The sequence below is a fragment of the Thermobia domestica genome, chromosome 16 (genome assembly GCF_964235325.1).
Source record: "Thermobia domestica chromosome 16, izTheDome1.hap1.1, whole genome shotgun sequence".
Taxonomy (NCBI): domain Eukaryota; kingdom Metazoa; phylum Arthropoda; class Insecta; order Zygentoma; family Lepismatidae; genus Thermobia; species Thermobia domestica.
The window spans coordinates 57,980,519-57,998,242 of NC_137469.1; the positions used below are offsets into that span (position 1 = coordinate 57,980,519).

Below are 17,724 nucleotides of genomic sequence, written 5' to 3' on the forward strand. Positions count from 1 at the left end.
AAACATGTACATTGGTATATATTAAATAATTAATTGTAAGTTTCATATTACAAATATTCCAGTAAATTTGTTGTTATGCCCCAAAAATAAATAAATAAAAAAAAATGAAAAGGTTTAGTATTTAAAACAATAATCATATCGATACGACTACTCCATTTTCCAGATAGCATTAAAAATGCCTAAGTTCTTCCCGAATTTTCCTATGAGTTTCAATACTTTTCATTCATTTAAACTGTTAGTGTTTTGTACACGAAGAAAATTGCAAGTTCATAAAAAAAACTATATTTATTTTTAAAGGAGCGAATCAACTCAAGCAAGTCACAAATCTAAGCTGATTTATCTAATACTTTATTATATATTTTCATATTCCACAGTAACTTTAATATAATCTCTTTCATATATAATCAATAAATAGTAGTATTTTTTTCCAAAATCATTCAACTATCTTTTGTATATATAAAAAAAGTTAAGTCAAATTTGTTACTGTACATTTCTAAGTTTTAAATTACTTTATAAATACTAACTAATTTGAAGTCATAAATAATAAATTTTCATCTTATTAGTTATCATGCTTATTTGAACTGAAAATATTGTTAATATAATGATATAAATATCTTTTAACAATCTACATGTGTGAAGTACAAACACACTAAATACATATAATTCATTATCATATAAGTTATGTACACTAAATACAAACAACAAAGAACATATACACTTTACAGAATACATCTTCCGTGTTAATAGCATTATTAAGTATAGCAAAAAACATAAAAATCATGCATATACCTTACATTCCATATAAGACCGGCGGCAATGCAGCTTGGTATCGTTTCATGCATGTTATTTTTTTCGCTTGGAAGGAAGAAAATAAAACCAGACGTAGAGGACAGACAGAAAGAGAGAGAGAAAAAGTAGGTGAGAGAGAAACAGAGATAGGTGGCAAAATGTTAGTGAATATATTTTAAAAAACAAACTATAGAAAGCTGTGTTGTTTTTTAATTTCTTTCTTAAAATAACACATTTGTTTTAGGTTGTAAACAAAGGCCAGCAAGGGGACGCAGAAATAATGGGAATTAACTATTTAGAAAAAAAATGTACACACAACATATCAGGTCACACACCATTAAAAAAAATGCGGTAGAGGTTTTGTTTTTAGTTTTAATATATATATTGTGTTTATTGCTTTCTGTAATGTCAAGTCAAAGAAAAATGTTTGTCTTTCTTTGTAATAAGAATATGCCATAATGAATGGATAGCAAGAGATCCTATATATATTCATTCAGGTGATATTCAATATTTTATTTTTATCTTCTCGTTTTTGTTTCAACTTACTTGGCGTTTATATTTAGGCTCATGTTTAGGTAAGCTACCAGCTGTTCCTTGGTCAGCTTCAGGGGTTGGGGACGCTAAGAGCAAAGACTCTGGAAGACCCCCTCCACATTCTCGGATCCTATTTAATTCCTGTTCAAGGAGTCCCACCTCTTTCTCCAATGTGGCAATTCTGGCGTCCTTAGTTTCCAGAATTGCGGTGAGCGTACTGTTAGTGGGACCACCAGAATTTTGATTGCGCATGGCGTTTTCTAACTGGACTTGCAGGTTTCTAAGTGTTTCATTCATCGCCTTTAACTCCTGAATTAGTAACCAAAATGTACAAGGGATTAACAAAAAAAGGTTAAGAAGTTAATTACAAACATCAAATTTTGCCCTTTTACTTTGTCCTTAGTGTATTTTATGCTATGAGCGATAAAAAATTCTACGTCATTTAATTATTTCACACTATTATGTTTCATTGATATTTAATTAAGTAACAACAATTTTGATATCAACAAAAGTTTTAAAAGGCCAATCTAAAATTAGTATTTGACAAAAAATACAGTTACATTCAGAAATATTGTAACTTCAGGCATTTGAACTATCAGGAGCAACAGAGGGAAACAAAAATGGTTAATGGTTAAAGTCACAACTACACGATATATAGAAAAAAAGGTTATTACGTATTTTTTAAAAAAAAAAGAAAAGAAAAAAGGAAACGTAAAATACATTTGAGAAAGGTATGCAAACACTTACGCAAATTATTTTAATAACTGACAATAATAATTGTTTCATGTTGAATATTGGTTATTGGTTATACAAGTATGAACTTTAGCATATTAGTCATGTATATTCGTTAAATTTATATATGTATTAGTCCAGCATCCGGTTATATATATGAATAATTCCAACTTAAGGAAAATATTTCCTTAAAGATTTAGCTATTATTATAGATGATATGAAGTACGTATTTCTATAAGTGAACCATTTTCTCTGCATGTCATAGCACGCAGAGAAACTTATTACATTGAACGTCAATCTGTACAGCATAAGTGTTATTTTAAATAAAAGGTTCGAAATTATTATAACTAAGATAAAGGATAAATAACTTCATAATACATAATGATGAAGAACGTACGAGTTCATATTTTGATTTTTAAAAAAATTGAAAATTGTATTTCTTTAAAACCTTTTCGTTATAATATTCACTTTATTTATAACAAAGAAAACTTTTCTTTGAATTCCTTTAAGTTCTTTGGGAATTAGTTTAATAAAAATTAAAAGATAAAACTGCACGCGTCCTTTTATCAAAAACAGTGTTGTTAATTATATTTTAATACTTTCATCCAAAAATTGCAAATCAAAGAAATTTTACATTGATGTTTCAAAAGAAGAACCGAAACAACTACAATTGTCAGTTAAATAAAATTAATTTGCAAAAAAAGTTTTTGGAAATAACTTTTTAAAGATATGGTCAATTACAACATACAAAAAATACACAAAACAGTAACTTAAATTGTTCTGAAATGAATCAGTTCAATTTTCTTTTTTTATCTTTATGCATGTAATTAATACAATAAAATGATACACAGAGATTTATAATTTTGCGATGACTGTAAAAGAAAATTAAAAATATTTAAAAACGTATAAATGTGTTTCTTCCATGTGTATTTTTTAAAAACAATTAAACTTTATAAATTGTTTACGTATTGTGTGCATAACCAAATAAACTAATTTATCAGAACAAATTATAAGTTACTATTGGGTTAGGGTAAATATGAAAATTAAAAAAAAATGTTTTCCACACCATTATTTTTTTAAAAGATTGCAAATCACTTAAATAGGTTAGTCATAGTACAAAACGGCTAAATAATGTATAGGGCATACATACTAAGGAAACATAATATTAAGAAATTACGTTGATACTATAACAAAAAAAAAGTTATTTTTTATTCGTTTTTGATTTGATTGCCAATTCTTTTTATACATTTTATATCCTTTGTAAGAAACTGTAGCAAAATCATTTTATTACTTTTGTTATATATTGATATATATATATGTATATAACAAAATACATACACATAGTGTTTTGTTTTAATTATAACTTGGATTGGGCCACTTTTTGTTTAACGCAATTTCCTATACTTGACACGTGTGAAACGTTTGTCTCTTTTGCTTTTTTGTTATTACTACTCACTCTCTTTGTTTTATTCAGTTCCTGGTCTCTGTTCCTCACTACCGATTCATAGTGACGAATCTTATTCTCACTCTCAATCAGTCTGGCCTGCATCGATTCAAACTCCACCTTCTCTTCCTCTAGCATTTTACCACCTATAAACATCCAAAGCGACATAAACGATACACAAAAAACCAAGGATTTTTTTGAGGGTATTTTGATTTAAAAAAAATAGAATGAGATGAAGCTTGTTGCTGTCTTTCTAAATATAGAAATATATATATTTTTTACAATCATTTTTTGTGTGGGCATTGATGACTGAGTGGGCGGTGCAAAGGGTTTGGGGGATGAAAACAACATTCCTACAAGGCTGCAGCACTAGGACATGTACATGACGAAAATAATCAAAAATAATAATATTTTTTTAAAAACAAAATCATAATAACTCTAGCTAATATTGTCCAAAGCAATGAGAATGTTCATTAATTTGATGTTTAATCTGCTCGCATTTCAACATGTGTATATATACATATATATGTACGAAAATCAGACAATGAAAAAATTACAAGGTATATACAGGAAATATTATGAAAAAAATATAGAAATTTTTTACACATAAAAGAGATGAAAAACACCCAAATAACGTTTTATGGAGAGTCATTATCATGCAAAAAAATGTAGGGGTATAGGGTTACTAAGATTGTGAGAGTGTGAAACCATTTTTGAAGTGATCTTATATTATTTACAATTACTGTTTTATGATCATCTTCAATCTTTGTATATTCTCTCTACAAGGTAAAAACAAAGTAACGCTACTATGTATATTTTCATTATCACGCTATTTCCACTTTCATTATACTTTCAAGTTTTATTATATCTGTAATAATCATAAAAAGGAAACAAGATATAAAATACAAATATATTAAAACATATTCATTTCAAATCTACCAGTATGTGTCTACGGTTTAAATTCTTCCTTATTCCGATATAAAATATTCTCAAAGCTTCTGGGTTAAGAAGAAAATAATGAACTTTTCTTGTCAATAGCATCAAATTAATTTGAACTGTCGCTAATCTGTTGTGTAGTACTTACTTATTGGGTCCACTAATTTCCCCCCAATTTACCAACATAAACTCTTATTGAAAACAACCCTTGTATACGTAGAGAAAAAAGTGAGGGGAAAAAAAAACTTTATTTATAAAGATTGTTTATTGAATTTTATTGTTGAAAAATACGACTGCAAATCAAACATATTGTTAAGATTTTCATAACACAGTGCTTAGCAATGAGAACTTTATTGAAAATACTGGTTTATTTAAACAATAACATTTTGTAAATACTAAGCAGCTGCATTCGAGATTAGATTACGCAAAAGATCAAGTATATATTCAAAAAAACAAAGCAGTTGATATATATTTCTTGCCTTGTAGTTATGATACAATCTTATAAAATTAACTAAGCAGTATGAAAATTTTAGCATGCAAAAATCCTATGTATTCTGTTATTCTTTACAAAAGGATTTAAAAAAGTGAATAAAGGTGTGCAACTATTTCAGGTATTTCGTAAGAAAATATATTAATAATAATTTTAATGATAAATGAAGGGCATGAAAGAAAACAAAGGTAAACTTATTTAAAAAAAAAATAATGTTGAGCATTGACAAACAATGATAACATTCATGTGAGCTGAACTGTGGAAAGAGTTCAGATCACATGAGTATTATCATTGTTTATCTATACTCAGTTCATCTTTTTTAAAGTGAGGGATACAATTGTTTTCTCTCATGCCCTTCAAATATACTTTAACCAAAAGCAGTTTTGTTTAAGAACAGTAAACCCGAACTTTGTTAAGTTTTGTTTTGAAAGATAGAGAAAATACTTTAACAAGGTAAGGAGTCTAATATATTAGATGCGAATACCAGAATATAATGCAAAATTAAAAGTAGTAGTGTATATTAGACAATGTATTTGTTCTATATTCTGCTTTTATCTTGAAGTTTAGATGCCATCCTATATATTTTGTTATATTTTTAAAAGGTCAAGTGTATTCATTTTCTACCTTGTATACCATGTGTAACGTATGATACGAAGTCGATCACTCATTGCTTAGGACAAATTATGTTGATTTAGCAAAAAACACAAATCATACCACTATAACCAATGCATAACAAAACATAAAAATAAAAAATAAATTACACGTAGGAAAATATATACATATGTATATCAAACATAGCACACATAATCTGCACGATACATTAGCATTCGAAATGCATTTTATTAGAGAAAACTGAACAGGGCAGCAAGGGAATAAATATATATTTATAGTAATAATAAAAGGCATTCTAATTTGAAGACTAAAAAAGGAAAATTCTTGTTTACGACACAAATGCTATCCACCTGTTTTTGAGCCAATGCTTGCATTTGTTGGAACATTTGTCTCTCCTCCTCTTTACCTAAAACAGAATTTATTTTTTTGTTTTTAAGAATAGGACAAAGTTAAATAAACAAGCACAAAAATAATAACAGCCTACACATATTTTTTCTTTCTTTTTTTTTAATACATTCATACCAATAAATTAAAACCAAATTTACTTCTTTGGGAAAAAAAAAATATATAACAAAGGAAGAGAGCGCAACGAATAAATATATACAGTATGTTCCCGAAATATTATTAGAAACTGAATCTAAATAAATCCGACGGAAACTTGTTTGTTTATTTAATGATTAATAAACTATATGATAATTTAATTAATGCAATTGCCATTATATAAGATTGATGACTACAGTGATTTCACTGTTCAGAACTTTTGATAATTTGAATCAAACCGTTGCAAAAATCAGTATAATTTATTAATATTTATTTATGTTAAACTTTCAGATGAAGCCTGCGAGGCTAATTTGATTAACAACAATCACAATAATAGTGGAAAAGGAGTTAGAAGGATGTCTGTCAGACCGTATTGTTAAAGATACAATCATGATGTTTGCCTGTCGGAAGTTGGGAAAAACTTTAGAAAAATCTGTCAAGATGGTTGTTAGCTGTGTTCGCACAATGAACGTCCCATACGCAAAGTAAGAATCACTAGCCTATACTTACTTCATACGTACTAAACTACTTTAGTTTATAGATAATTTTAAAATACTAACATGTTTTCTAACATTAAATTAGTTTGAATCAAAAGTAACTATAACGGCTATAGTCGATCTTTCAATATAGAGACATCGATTATAAATAGCAGAAAGTAATTGCCTCACTTTTGAATATACTTAGCTTTAATAATTTTCTGTACTTACAAAATCGATATATCATCATTATCATCATCATCATCATAGGTATTCTGCCCTTTATTGGCTGGTCATTTTTTATCACTTTCACGTAATGTTCATGTCTCGGACTCATACAGTACAATGCTCCACACGAAGAATTTTATGAGTCTTTTTCTCAACTCTTTATTCAAGGTCCTACAAAATAGTATTTTCTTCCTCCTAAAGGTTTCTTTCGCCATTTCTATTCTTGCTTTTATTTCACGTTCGCACTTCATGTCAATACTCGATATATATATATATATATAGTAGTATATACCAGCATATAATCACATCCAGGATTTTTCTTTGTCTTTTGGAGAGGAGGAGAGAGTAAGTAATGTCATTTTAGCTCTACTAAGTAAGGAAGTTTTATATACTGTTATACAGTCGCATAAAGTTATATCTTTTAGATGAACGAAAGATGAACTTGGAAATGATACGTCAATTTTCATCCCTACAATTTTTGATTATATTTGTATTTCTTTGATGTTTCTTTGTGTTTCGTTACTAGCCCTGTAGGGAAAGCAGCTAAGCTTTCTTAGTCCATCCATGGTTAAGCTGTTGTTTATGTGTTTTGGAAGGAATATATAAAAATATACATTTGTAATAATACGTAAAGCGGAATATTTCGATATCAAAAAGTATTTTAATATTTGATACAGTGTAGTAATTTGAATATTGAGCTGCTTCCAATATGACACATAACACAATAATTATGCTATTAGTTTACATTTTCTACTTTTTTTTTTTTTTTTTTTTTTTTTACTATACTTGTAATAGGAAGGTGGATTTACTCATAGCAAAAGCAAATAAATAAACATATTCTTTTGTTCTGCCTCCATGTTCTTTTGTCAGTAACTTCGGAAAGAATACATCAATTCTAATTCAGTTTTCTTTGTTAAAGGAAAATTGCAAATTCTGTGTATACAGAACCGAGAACTGGATTTCGATTCGTCAGTTTGCTCGGAAGCTGATATGAAAAGAATATGCAGCGTGTATGTATCCATTACTGCTAGTGACCGTGTGACTAATTGTAAGTTTGTTCTTGCTGTAGGTCTGTAACATAAATACTATCACATTCATGCTGTAACATGAATATTATTATATTCATGCTGAAACATAAATATTATCGTATTAATTTATTTAAGTCAATTGGTTGAGTTGACTTTGAGTTTAACGTACCTTTCAGCAGCGAGGTTATATGAGACAGAAAACCTACTGATTAACGTGGAATCCGAACTACATGAGCTCCCGCCGGGAATTGAACCCGGGTCTCCCACGCCAAAGGCGCGTACGCTAACCGTTTAGCCACAAATGAGCTCTTAAGTTGATTGGTAGTGTAACGATTTAGTAATAATGATAAAACCCAACAGGTGTAGTAATTAGGCATAGTCAAGAGGTCCGAGCTTCAAATCCAGTGGTCGACCATCCTAACTGAGGTTTTCCCAGAGTTTTTTTTCATGGGTACTATCTTTAAAAATAGGTCCTGAACGACTTCCTTCCACTATCTTTCCTGTTGATGTGGTTTGTTGTTTGTTACTGATTCCACTCTTGACTGTATATCTTTCTTTAAAAAAAAAGAAAAAAAGAAAAAGAAAAAATCCCAAGCCTTACAAAATCTGAAGATTTGTCAGAGCATAAATAAAAGACCTTTAGTGAAATTCTGCCCTACGCCAATCCATTACAATTAGGATATGGTCTTTACATTAAACTTCTTATCATTTTGTTCTCGACCTTCTCAAAGATATACAGAATTAGAAATCTAATACACCTCGTATATACATCTCATCTACGTAGATGTATCCTATCCACCTCACAGACATCTCGATTTAACTCCCTACATTATATTCAATAATGAATTAATATTGTGTGGCGTTCCTGAGTAGCTTTCTCCATTTCATTCGTTTGTATCTTCTTGCTCTAAATATCTTTTTTAACTCAAAAATTTATTTTCGAAAAATGTAACAGACAAAATTATGCTATTGTAGATTTTTATTTTCAATTTCCTTTTTCATTGTTTGTCACGATGACAAAGGTATTGTTTAGCAGTCATTCATTGGTTTCTTTTTAATAAATATTTACAGTTAGTAGTATAACGTTCAAATCTTGTAAAAATATTACCGCTGTCTGCAATTATCTCAAAAGATTCATTGGCACTTAATAAATCAGTAAATACACCGTTCGTAAGACAATATTTTGATCACTAGAGTCAAAATTATTTACGAGAATTTTCGAAATTTAATCACTTCGGAAACATATTGTATATTGCTATACAGATATTTTAAATCTCTATTTTTGAAATGTAACTAACGTCTACAACATTGCTTATTAAAGAAAAAAAAAACAATACACTCATATAAGCATTTTTGATACAGAGCAAAAATTTAATTATTTTTTTAAACTATTAAGCAAATAGTTAAGAAAACAAGTTACACCATTACATAGCTTTCATGCTAATAAATGTTTACTCATGCAAGAATAATGTAACTTAACGATATACAGTTAAGTATGAATAATAACACACAAGCTGATTTACTTGGTAACATCGTTTCGCATTACAAAAAAAAAATACAAGGCCTGAAATGAATGATGCTACAGTATATAGATATGTATTATTCAAACAATTGGCGATTTACACTGTAAATAGTAATAATATTGATATTATTTGGCACACTAATATTCGATCTATAATTTTACAAGAAAAAATAGAAGAAATACGTGTTTTTAATTTTTTTTAAACGTATCACAACTGTTAAGCTAAAACTAATCCCTGATGAACGCAAAATGGTGCACAGAAATAACTTCGTGATAGTACACGAAAAAATAAGAAAATATTTCTAATCACCTTTTTGTTTTTGTTTTTTGTTTTTTGGAACTGTGGTTTTAAAGTGTTCCTTTTGTAGCAAGTAATGTCATGTAAGATGTGATGAAAGTATATGTATTATTGCCATATATATAGTTCTTCATCTCTATGAGATGAAAGCAAAACATATTCGGAGCTCATGAGTAACCATGTAGGTTTGTCTGGATGAACTCCTAGTAGTCTCATTGGCTCTATTAATTTCGTATTCGTAATTTCTGATGTTTCGTTAAGCGTACGGCTCCAAAGCACACACACACACACACATACACACACACACACACACACACACATATATATATATATATATATATATATATATATATATATATATATATATATATATACATATATATATATATATATAGTTTCAAACAAACTTAATTGCCACCACATAAAAGCATATTTTTTTCTAAGCAGATACGTTTCCGTATCTAATGAACTTGATTAATTTATTCTTTCAACATTCGGGAGTTTAAACAAAAATTAGTTCCATTTGTAAGTGCAGCCTTATAAGTCTGCGCAAAACGCAAACAATTGTAATGTACATTTGTTTGAAATTCAGCGGAAGTAAATAATGCCAGAAATAGTAACAAAATTATGTTTTATCTACGTAGTTTTAAAGTACAAAGTTAAACTTAGGAATGTGTCTAGATATTTATTAATGCCGAAATTTCCAATAGAGAACTCGCACCTTCCTCAGACTTTTTTTTACAACCAAACTGGCAATGTTTTTTTTTCATTATAGAATGAAACAATGATATGTAGTTAAAATAAGTAGGTGTTTATGTTTTTTTTTTTTTTTAAGTGCTGACGAAGATGGAGATTTCTATTGAAACTTTCAGCATTAAGAGCCTGACATACTTAAAAATACAAAATTTACTATTTTTCTTTTGCTTGTTTTTCATAAGTGCAAGGAGATAATGAAATACAACTTACCACAATCATAGATAATGTTATTCTACAACAGAAAATATGAACCTGGAGAATTTTCAGTATTACCATCCATATAAATTACAGTGTTGCCAGAATAACATTTCCCCTAAAATCTAAATTAAGGCAACGACTAGAGAAACGAACTAAACTGCATTTGATTACGTATCATGTTGTCTTGAAATCTTGTGAACTGCTTTTTAAATAATGGTTGTATTTAGTTAATAATACACAAAACAGTTTTAACATACGGTTATCAAAATTAAATAATAATGCTATTTAGCATGCTGTATAACAATAATAGCAAATAATAATGCTATATATTCTCTCTATTACTACTAAAGTGGCTTTTCGTTTTCTCTTTGAAAATAATCTTACCCAAAAATTAACGAGTATTTGTTGTCTGAACGAATTCTATAATTGTAATTTCCTACATTGTTATTGAATCGACGTAGATAAATGACAGTTTTAAAGATACGGTGAAAAGAGAAAGAAAAAAATCTTCGGACGCAGTAGCTCAAATCTGTAACCGTAAAGAACCCAGTTTATTGGACTTCCTTCCGTTTTTGTGTGTACTATCCCGTAGTATAATCTGTGTGCACCATTTTATGTACTGTATGTATGTTACAGGCAAATTAGGAAATTCAAGTATCTTTATCAATGCCTAGTCCAAGTACGAAATAATTTAACTCTATAATTTTACCTTAGATTAGAGTAGGCTAGGATAGGGCAGCGTTAAATACGGTATGAGAAGATAGATAGGTTAGTTTATATGAGGTAAGTTGATTGGATATAATAGGGTAAGACAATAAAAGGTAGGACATATTAGTTTATATGAATTGGAATCATAAAAATACTTTATAAATTTAGTTAACCAATCCTACCATATTTCACCCTAATCTAAAATAATAGCGAAATTATTGAATTAAATTATATCACACTCTGTCTCGACATTGTCAATATCTAGTTTCTTATTTTGCCAGTAACATATACTGTCGTGTGCAAAAATTCTGGAACACCTCTGAAAACTAATACGTATCGATTAAAGTTTTTGCATTTCAAAGAAGATACACACATTTATGTATAAGTAAGTTTTTAGTGAAAAAATATTTTTATTTATTTATTTATTTCCTAAGATTCGTCTTATTTTGAACTTTTAATTTTTTTTTAATACATTGTCTGTTGGTAGGAAAGAAGAAACTACACTTTTCTACAAAACTTTAAACCTAAATTTTAAGCTGATCCCATCATTTGAAAATTATCTTCATCGACTTACATATGGCAAAGAAAACATCTTTAAATAAATCACCACTTGTGTGTCAGATTTATTTAGGTAAAAAAAATGGTGGATTGTTTCACACACTTTTTGTTTAATTTTTTTAATTTTTAATTTTTTTTAAAAATCTTATTCCCACATACACAATCCGCAAAGAAAAGATTTTTAATGTCAGTAATCACGAAAGTCCCCTTTAAGTAGTTTTAAATAGTTAAATTCTATTGCTTTAAAAAATGGACTATTATCCCCTTATTGGCCCAAAAGATCCAACATATTTCAAGCAAAAATTTTCTTATACGCCATATATCTGGAGAACTACATCTAGTGTAGCCAAATTTAAACTATCACTTAATTCAGTATGATGTGCTTATTCCGTAGAAAATACGAAAATTCGATTTAGGAGCTCTTCAAATATTTTGTGGCTCCTGGTCCAATTGGCTCATAATATCCAATATATTTTAACAAAAATTTTGTTGTAGGCCTTATATCTGGATAATTACATATAGTGCAGCCAAACCCAAACTAGCGGTTAACTCAATATGAAGTGCTTATTCCGCAGAAAATACGAAAACTCGATTTAGGGACCGTTCAAAAATTTTGTGGCCCCTGATCCAAAAACTAATTATTGGGCAAGATCGCAATTTTTTAGTTTTCCTAAAATTCTTATTTTTATCCTCTCTTTAATAAACAGAAAATGTAGCACAAAGTCGAAAAAAAAAAATTAGTTTTCACTAAAAGATTGATATTCTATCCCTTTGAAAATAGATTGGTAACATTCATTTTAGCTGCAAAAATTCAAGTACTGAATGTCATATACGGGTACAAAGAAATGTGATTTCAGAGGTGTTGCAAAACTTTTGCATACAACTGTATACGGTTTAAGTTAGTTATTTAAAAGAGGAAAATACCATTTATAATCCTTCTAATTGCTTATTCTAGATACTCCATTTGTAATGGCAAAAGCAAGATAGTTTTACCGTCTTCGTATGACAAATATCAGTAAAGTAATGCTAATCTTATAGTATTATTTGCTAAAGGATGTTGGAATATATAATTTAAAACTACTTAAACAGTTTAATTGTAAATTAGAATAAAGGTTGTTGATTGAAAGATATATTGACCAGGTGTATCAGTTCTTTTCCCCCTTAGAAAGCGAATATATCTATAATATATTGGGAGGTTTTTATTTGAAGTGCTTGCCCAAAAAACATGATCCACATTAAATGTTGCACAGTAAAAAAATTGTTATGTTAAAAGTACGTATACCAGTTATATTTTCAGCTCATATAGTTTTACTGACTAAAAACAGGGTATAATATACACTCACTTACAAAAAGTAAATAAAAAAGAATGCCACGAAGGAATGGAGGGAATCAAATGAAAATCCAAGGGTTGGAGGGTCCTACAACTGTATTGTAATGATTATAATGTCAGATCAATCCGATAACGGGTTTGGTTGTACATGCGTAATATCAGTACGTTTATCCCGAAGCATCCAATCGTGCACGGATATATGCGTTGATGCGACTTGGAAGTGAGTCATAGAGTTGTCATATCGTTGCCTGAGGTAAGTCAGTTCATAGCTGTTATGACTGCGACTCAAAATCTTGCAGATCGAGAGTGGCGCGAAGTTGGCGTCTCAGTTGGTCTCAAACATGCTTAATTGGGCAGAGATCAGGTGACCTTGCTGGCCAGAAAAAGAACATTAACATGACGTAGAGAGCTCATAGACACACTGTTGTGTGTGGCTGAGCATTGTCTTGTCAAAAGACTGTACCAACGTGCCATTACAGGAGAGGTAACACATGTGAACGCAGAATCTCATCCACGTATAGCTGTGCCGTCAAGGTTCCGCAGATTACCACCAAAAGTGATCGAAACTCATAAGCTATGGCCCCCCTTATCATGATGCCAGAAGTAACGCCGGTGTGCCGTTACACAATATTGGAAGAATGTGATGTCTCACCTCGGTGCCGCCACACACGCACACGATGGTCATCTGTCATAATGCAAAATTGAAATTCATCACCGAACACAATATATTGCAATTTATGAGGATTTCATGCTACCCGAGTGCGACACCACTCCATATGATGTCGTTTATGCACTGGTGTTAATTACAATCTATGAAGTGAACAATGCACCTACAATCCAGCTAATACCAGTCGTCGAGACACAGTATTGTACAGAGTCCATTACTTGTGTCCGGATGGCAGCGCAGACGTCACAAGGTTACGTAATGTTTCACGCACATTGCGATGATCCTCCCGTGTTGTGATCTGTCGTGGTCGACGGGGACCTTCACGTCATTCATTGGTGCCTTCATGTATCCACTGGCCCTAACATGAGCCACAGTGACAGCAAAATGTTGCACATGCCTAGCAATCGCACGATACGCCCAACCGGCCTCTTGCTACTTCACAATGCGGTGCCTGTCGAACATCGTCAAATGCTAGCAATGCCGTCTAATGCGGCAATGAGAATTATTTGTGTTTCTTGATCTCCCTGTGCTGTGCTCTCACTCTCGCATGCTTCACAACTAACTGACATCATCAAGATTGAATTTTTTACTACTGACATTATTACCCTTTGGTGGCCATTCAGGATTTTCCCAATTTTTGAAATCCTAATCGTTTACATACCTTCCATAGTGCTACAAATCTACTGAATTACAATTGAATTGGACGATTCCTTCCTGGTGCTTCAATTCTTTTCCTTTTTTCTTTTTGTCAGTGAGTGTATTTGTCAACAGTTTGTTAAAAATATTTCCACAGAAAGTAATTTCTTAAGTAAGCAGAATAAATAAATAAATAAAAAATAAAATTACGTTTTCCTCATAAAAATAAGCTTCTGCTTGGTATTGTGTTTCAAGAAGCTCAGTGTACTTATAAAATAGTATGGTGAATAATAAATTAATTTTAATCCAAAAATGATTGATGGTTGCTACGCTTGATAACGGATAAATAGGTAAAATACCCAATTAAAGAAATTATTCCTCTCTCTTTTATTATTTATTTATTGAAAGTTTTACTGTTAGGAAATCGTTCATTATGAATTTTCAAAAGTGTTCCCCCATGTCTAATGATTTGAAAACAGTTAATATTTTAAGAAATTAAATTAGAACTTGTATTTAAGGAATTCATCCAGAATTATCTCTTTAAAAGTTTCAGCTCTTGTATTTAAAATTTGATGAAATTTAATGTTAAAGAAGAGAATATAAGTTCAGGAATTCTTGCATGTTTATAAATCGCTTTCTGTTTCACGTGCGTAGTTCATATTTAAATGTTCCTTATTCTTTGAATATCTAGAAGAATATCATATAAAACCTTTTTTGCAAACAATCTCCATAAGTAAGTTAATACTTTAGATAATAATATTAATAGCAACATTATTGTTCTCAAATATACAATATCCTATTGTTTGATATAGAACTCACATTCTAATGCTAGAATTTCTATTTGATGTAGCTTTAAGTATTAAACAAAAAAGCTAGATCTTATTTCGTTAAACTATATGTGCCTCGGTGCAAGGTAGGTACATATTTCTTCAAACTATATGCACTATGAAGGAAATATCTTAAGGCCGTATACTAGAAACACCATGCAGAACATTTAATCCAACGATTTACAAGAAAACGTACTTTTCTTCCGTTTATTGAAAAGAAGAGAAAATTTAAGGCTCTCATTTTATTAAAGTATTCAGGAAAGACTACTTCAACTTTTTTTTTCATAAATCTATGAAGAAGTATTAAAATATTTTTTGACAAAATATCAGATCCTACCCTATAATCATGCATTAAAAGGTCAAATGTTTCATTTAGAAAATAGACATAAAATTGAAAGTTATCAATATCAGACATTTACTATGACTTGTTTCAATTTTAAATACCTATCAAATAACAAAGAGAAGTTTTAGTGCAAATTTAGAGAGAGATAGACAGATAATTCATGCAGAAAAAGAAAATAACTTACCGAGTCCTTTGATTTGCAATATTTCAAGTATTTTTTAATAATTTCTTGTAAACAAATACTATAAAATATACTTTTCTTTTAAATGGTTTCTAGAACACGTAACATACACATATAAAAACTCCAATAAATTAAATTTTGAAGCTTTTCGATCATGAATAGATAATTTTCAGATCACAGAAAAGAAGAAATGAAGGAGATAATATGAAAAAGGAAGATCCTCAAAATGTGGTGAAGTCATTGTTGACACGAAACTCAATTCAAACACAGCCATATTGAATAATTCTACATTTTTCGTATTTTCTTTTTCCAGTCTTCTTTTCTATGATTTAAAGCTAATCTACTGACGATTGGAAAGCTTCAAAATTCATTTTATTAGTATTTATACATAGAACATAAATTTTATTTTCATGAATTAACGAAATTTACATTAATCTTACAAAGAAATAAGTAAAATCAGAACCTTAGAAATTCCCTTCATTTCAGGTAAAATGTTTATCAGATAAATCGATAAATTAGATTTAAAAATTTTGATATGGTGTGCCTCACAGCCTTAAGTGAAGAAATTTTGATTTGTAATTTTTTCTTACACTTTTAGAATTCATAATGCAAACATCGATTGAGCTTTTAATAGTAAAAAAAAAATAGTAAGGCTGAATAATTATCATTAGTTAAATATCATACAACAATTCCCGAAATAATTAAAGTGTCAATGAAAATAACATTGGTAGGTATCCATGACATGAAATTTTCAATTTATTTACGTAAGGATGTAGCTGGAGTTCGGGCAAGATGGCGTCAGGGTGTACAGTCTTGTTCTCGTGTTCCAGTTTTAGTACATTTTCGTTTAATACACGTGCTATTTCTTGCTTTCTTTTGTGTTTGATTCAATATTTCTAGTGTATGACCATTCCTGGCGTCGTTGTTTTTCTACAATGGTTTTAGTTTATTACACGGGCGAATTCGGGTTTCCAACGCCCTCTTGGTTATGCTGTGTCATGACCACGTTTTTCCCTAGTGCAAACAATTTTAAAGTTTAATACACTTCCCTCATCTATCACTCTTTCAGTGTAATAGAGGACTTGGCTACTAAGGCTGCCTCATACTATTTACAATTCCATCTACGGGTTCGAGATAAGACAAGACATGTAGCTCTAATAAATTAAATCACCATAAAATTTCACTTCTTCAATTTGGCTCTATAAAAATACTACAATGCTGTAACACAATATCTTTTAACAACACGATAGGTACTACAATATGAATAAATACACCATGTTCAATCAAATTAGTTAAAACAAGTTTGTCATTATTCTGCTAAACTTGTTACAGAATAATTTGTTTTTTCTTTCTTGTTTGACGTGTAGTCTCACAAATACTAATCTTATCCATTCAAAAAATATTTCCTTTAAAGGAAGAAATAATATTAATTTCATTTTGGAAACCTGGAAATTTGAAATAATATCTAAGATGAAGTTGAAAAAAGTAGGTATCTATCAATCATTTTAAAGCGATTTTGATAACAGCAAAATATGTTTTAATTTCCTTGTGCGTAAATGATTAATTGAACAACTTGTCAATTTTCGACTACCCAAACAGCAATTTATATTGAACTCGACAGATCACGTGTTCCTTTTACGAAATACGACATTGCAAAGCAATATCCTCTACTTGAGTGCAGATATAGCATAGCACACATTCCAGGCTTTGGCGCGAGATGAAAATAACGTGGTTAAATGTCTGGTTTCAACAATCTTTATTGTCACCATGCGCGCTCTTATAAACTGCAAGTAGCATGTGTCAGATCAAGAGATACTAGATTTAATACTCTCTACCCAAAATACGGTAGCTTCGAAATAATTTCGAAAATGAAAAGTAACTGGAAGTAAGT

General features: G+C 29.9%; 1 protein-coding gene across 1 annotated transcript in view; it reads right to left on the bottom strand.

Annotated features, from left to right (window-relative positions):
• brp (ELKS/RAB6-interacting/CAST family member bruchpilot) overlaps positions 1-17,724 on the bottom strand; it is a gene marked incomplete in the record, with an annotated part of 771,444 nt that overhangs the window by 117,701 nt on the left and 636,019 nt on the right. The window contains 2 exon segments of the mRNA XM_081742418.1: positions 1,336-1,632; positions 3,512-3,645. Of these exon segments, the coding sequence (XP_081598544.1) occupies positions 1,336-1,632; positions 3,512-3,645 (431 nt within the window).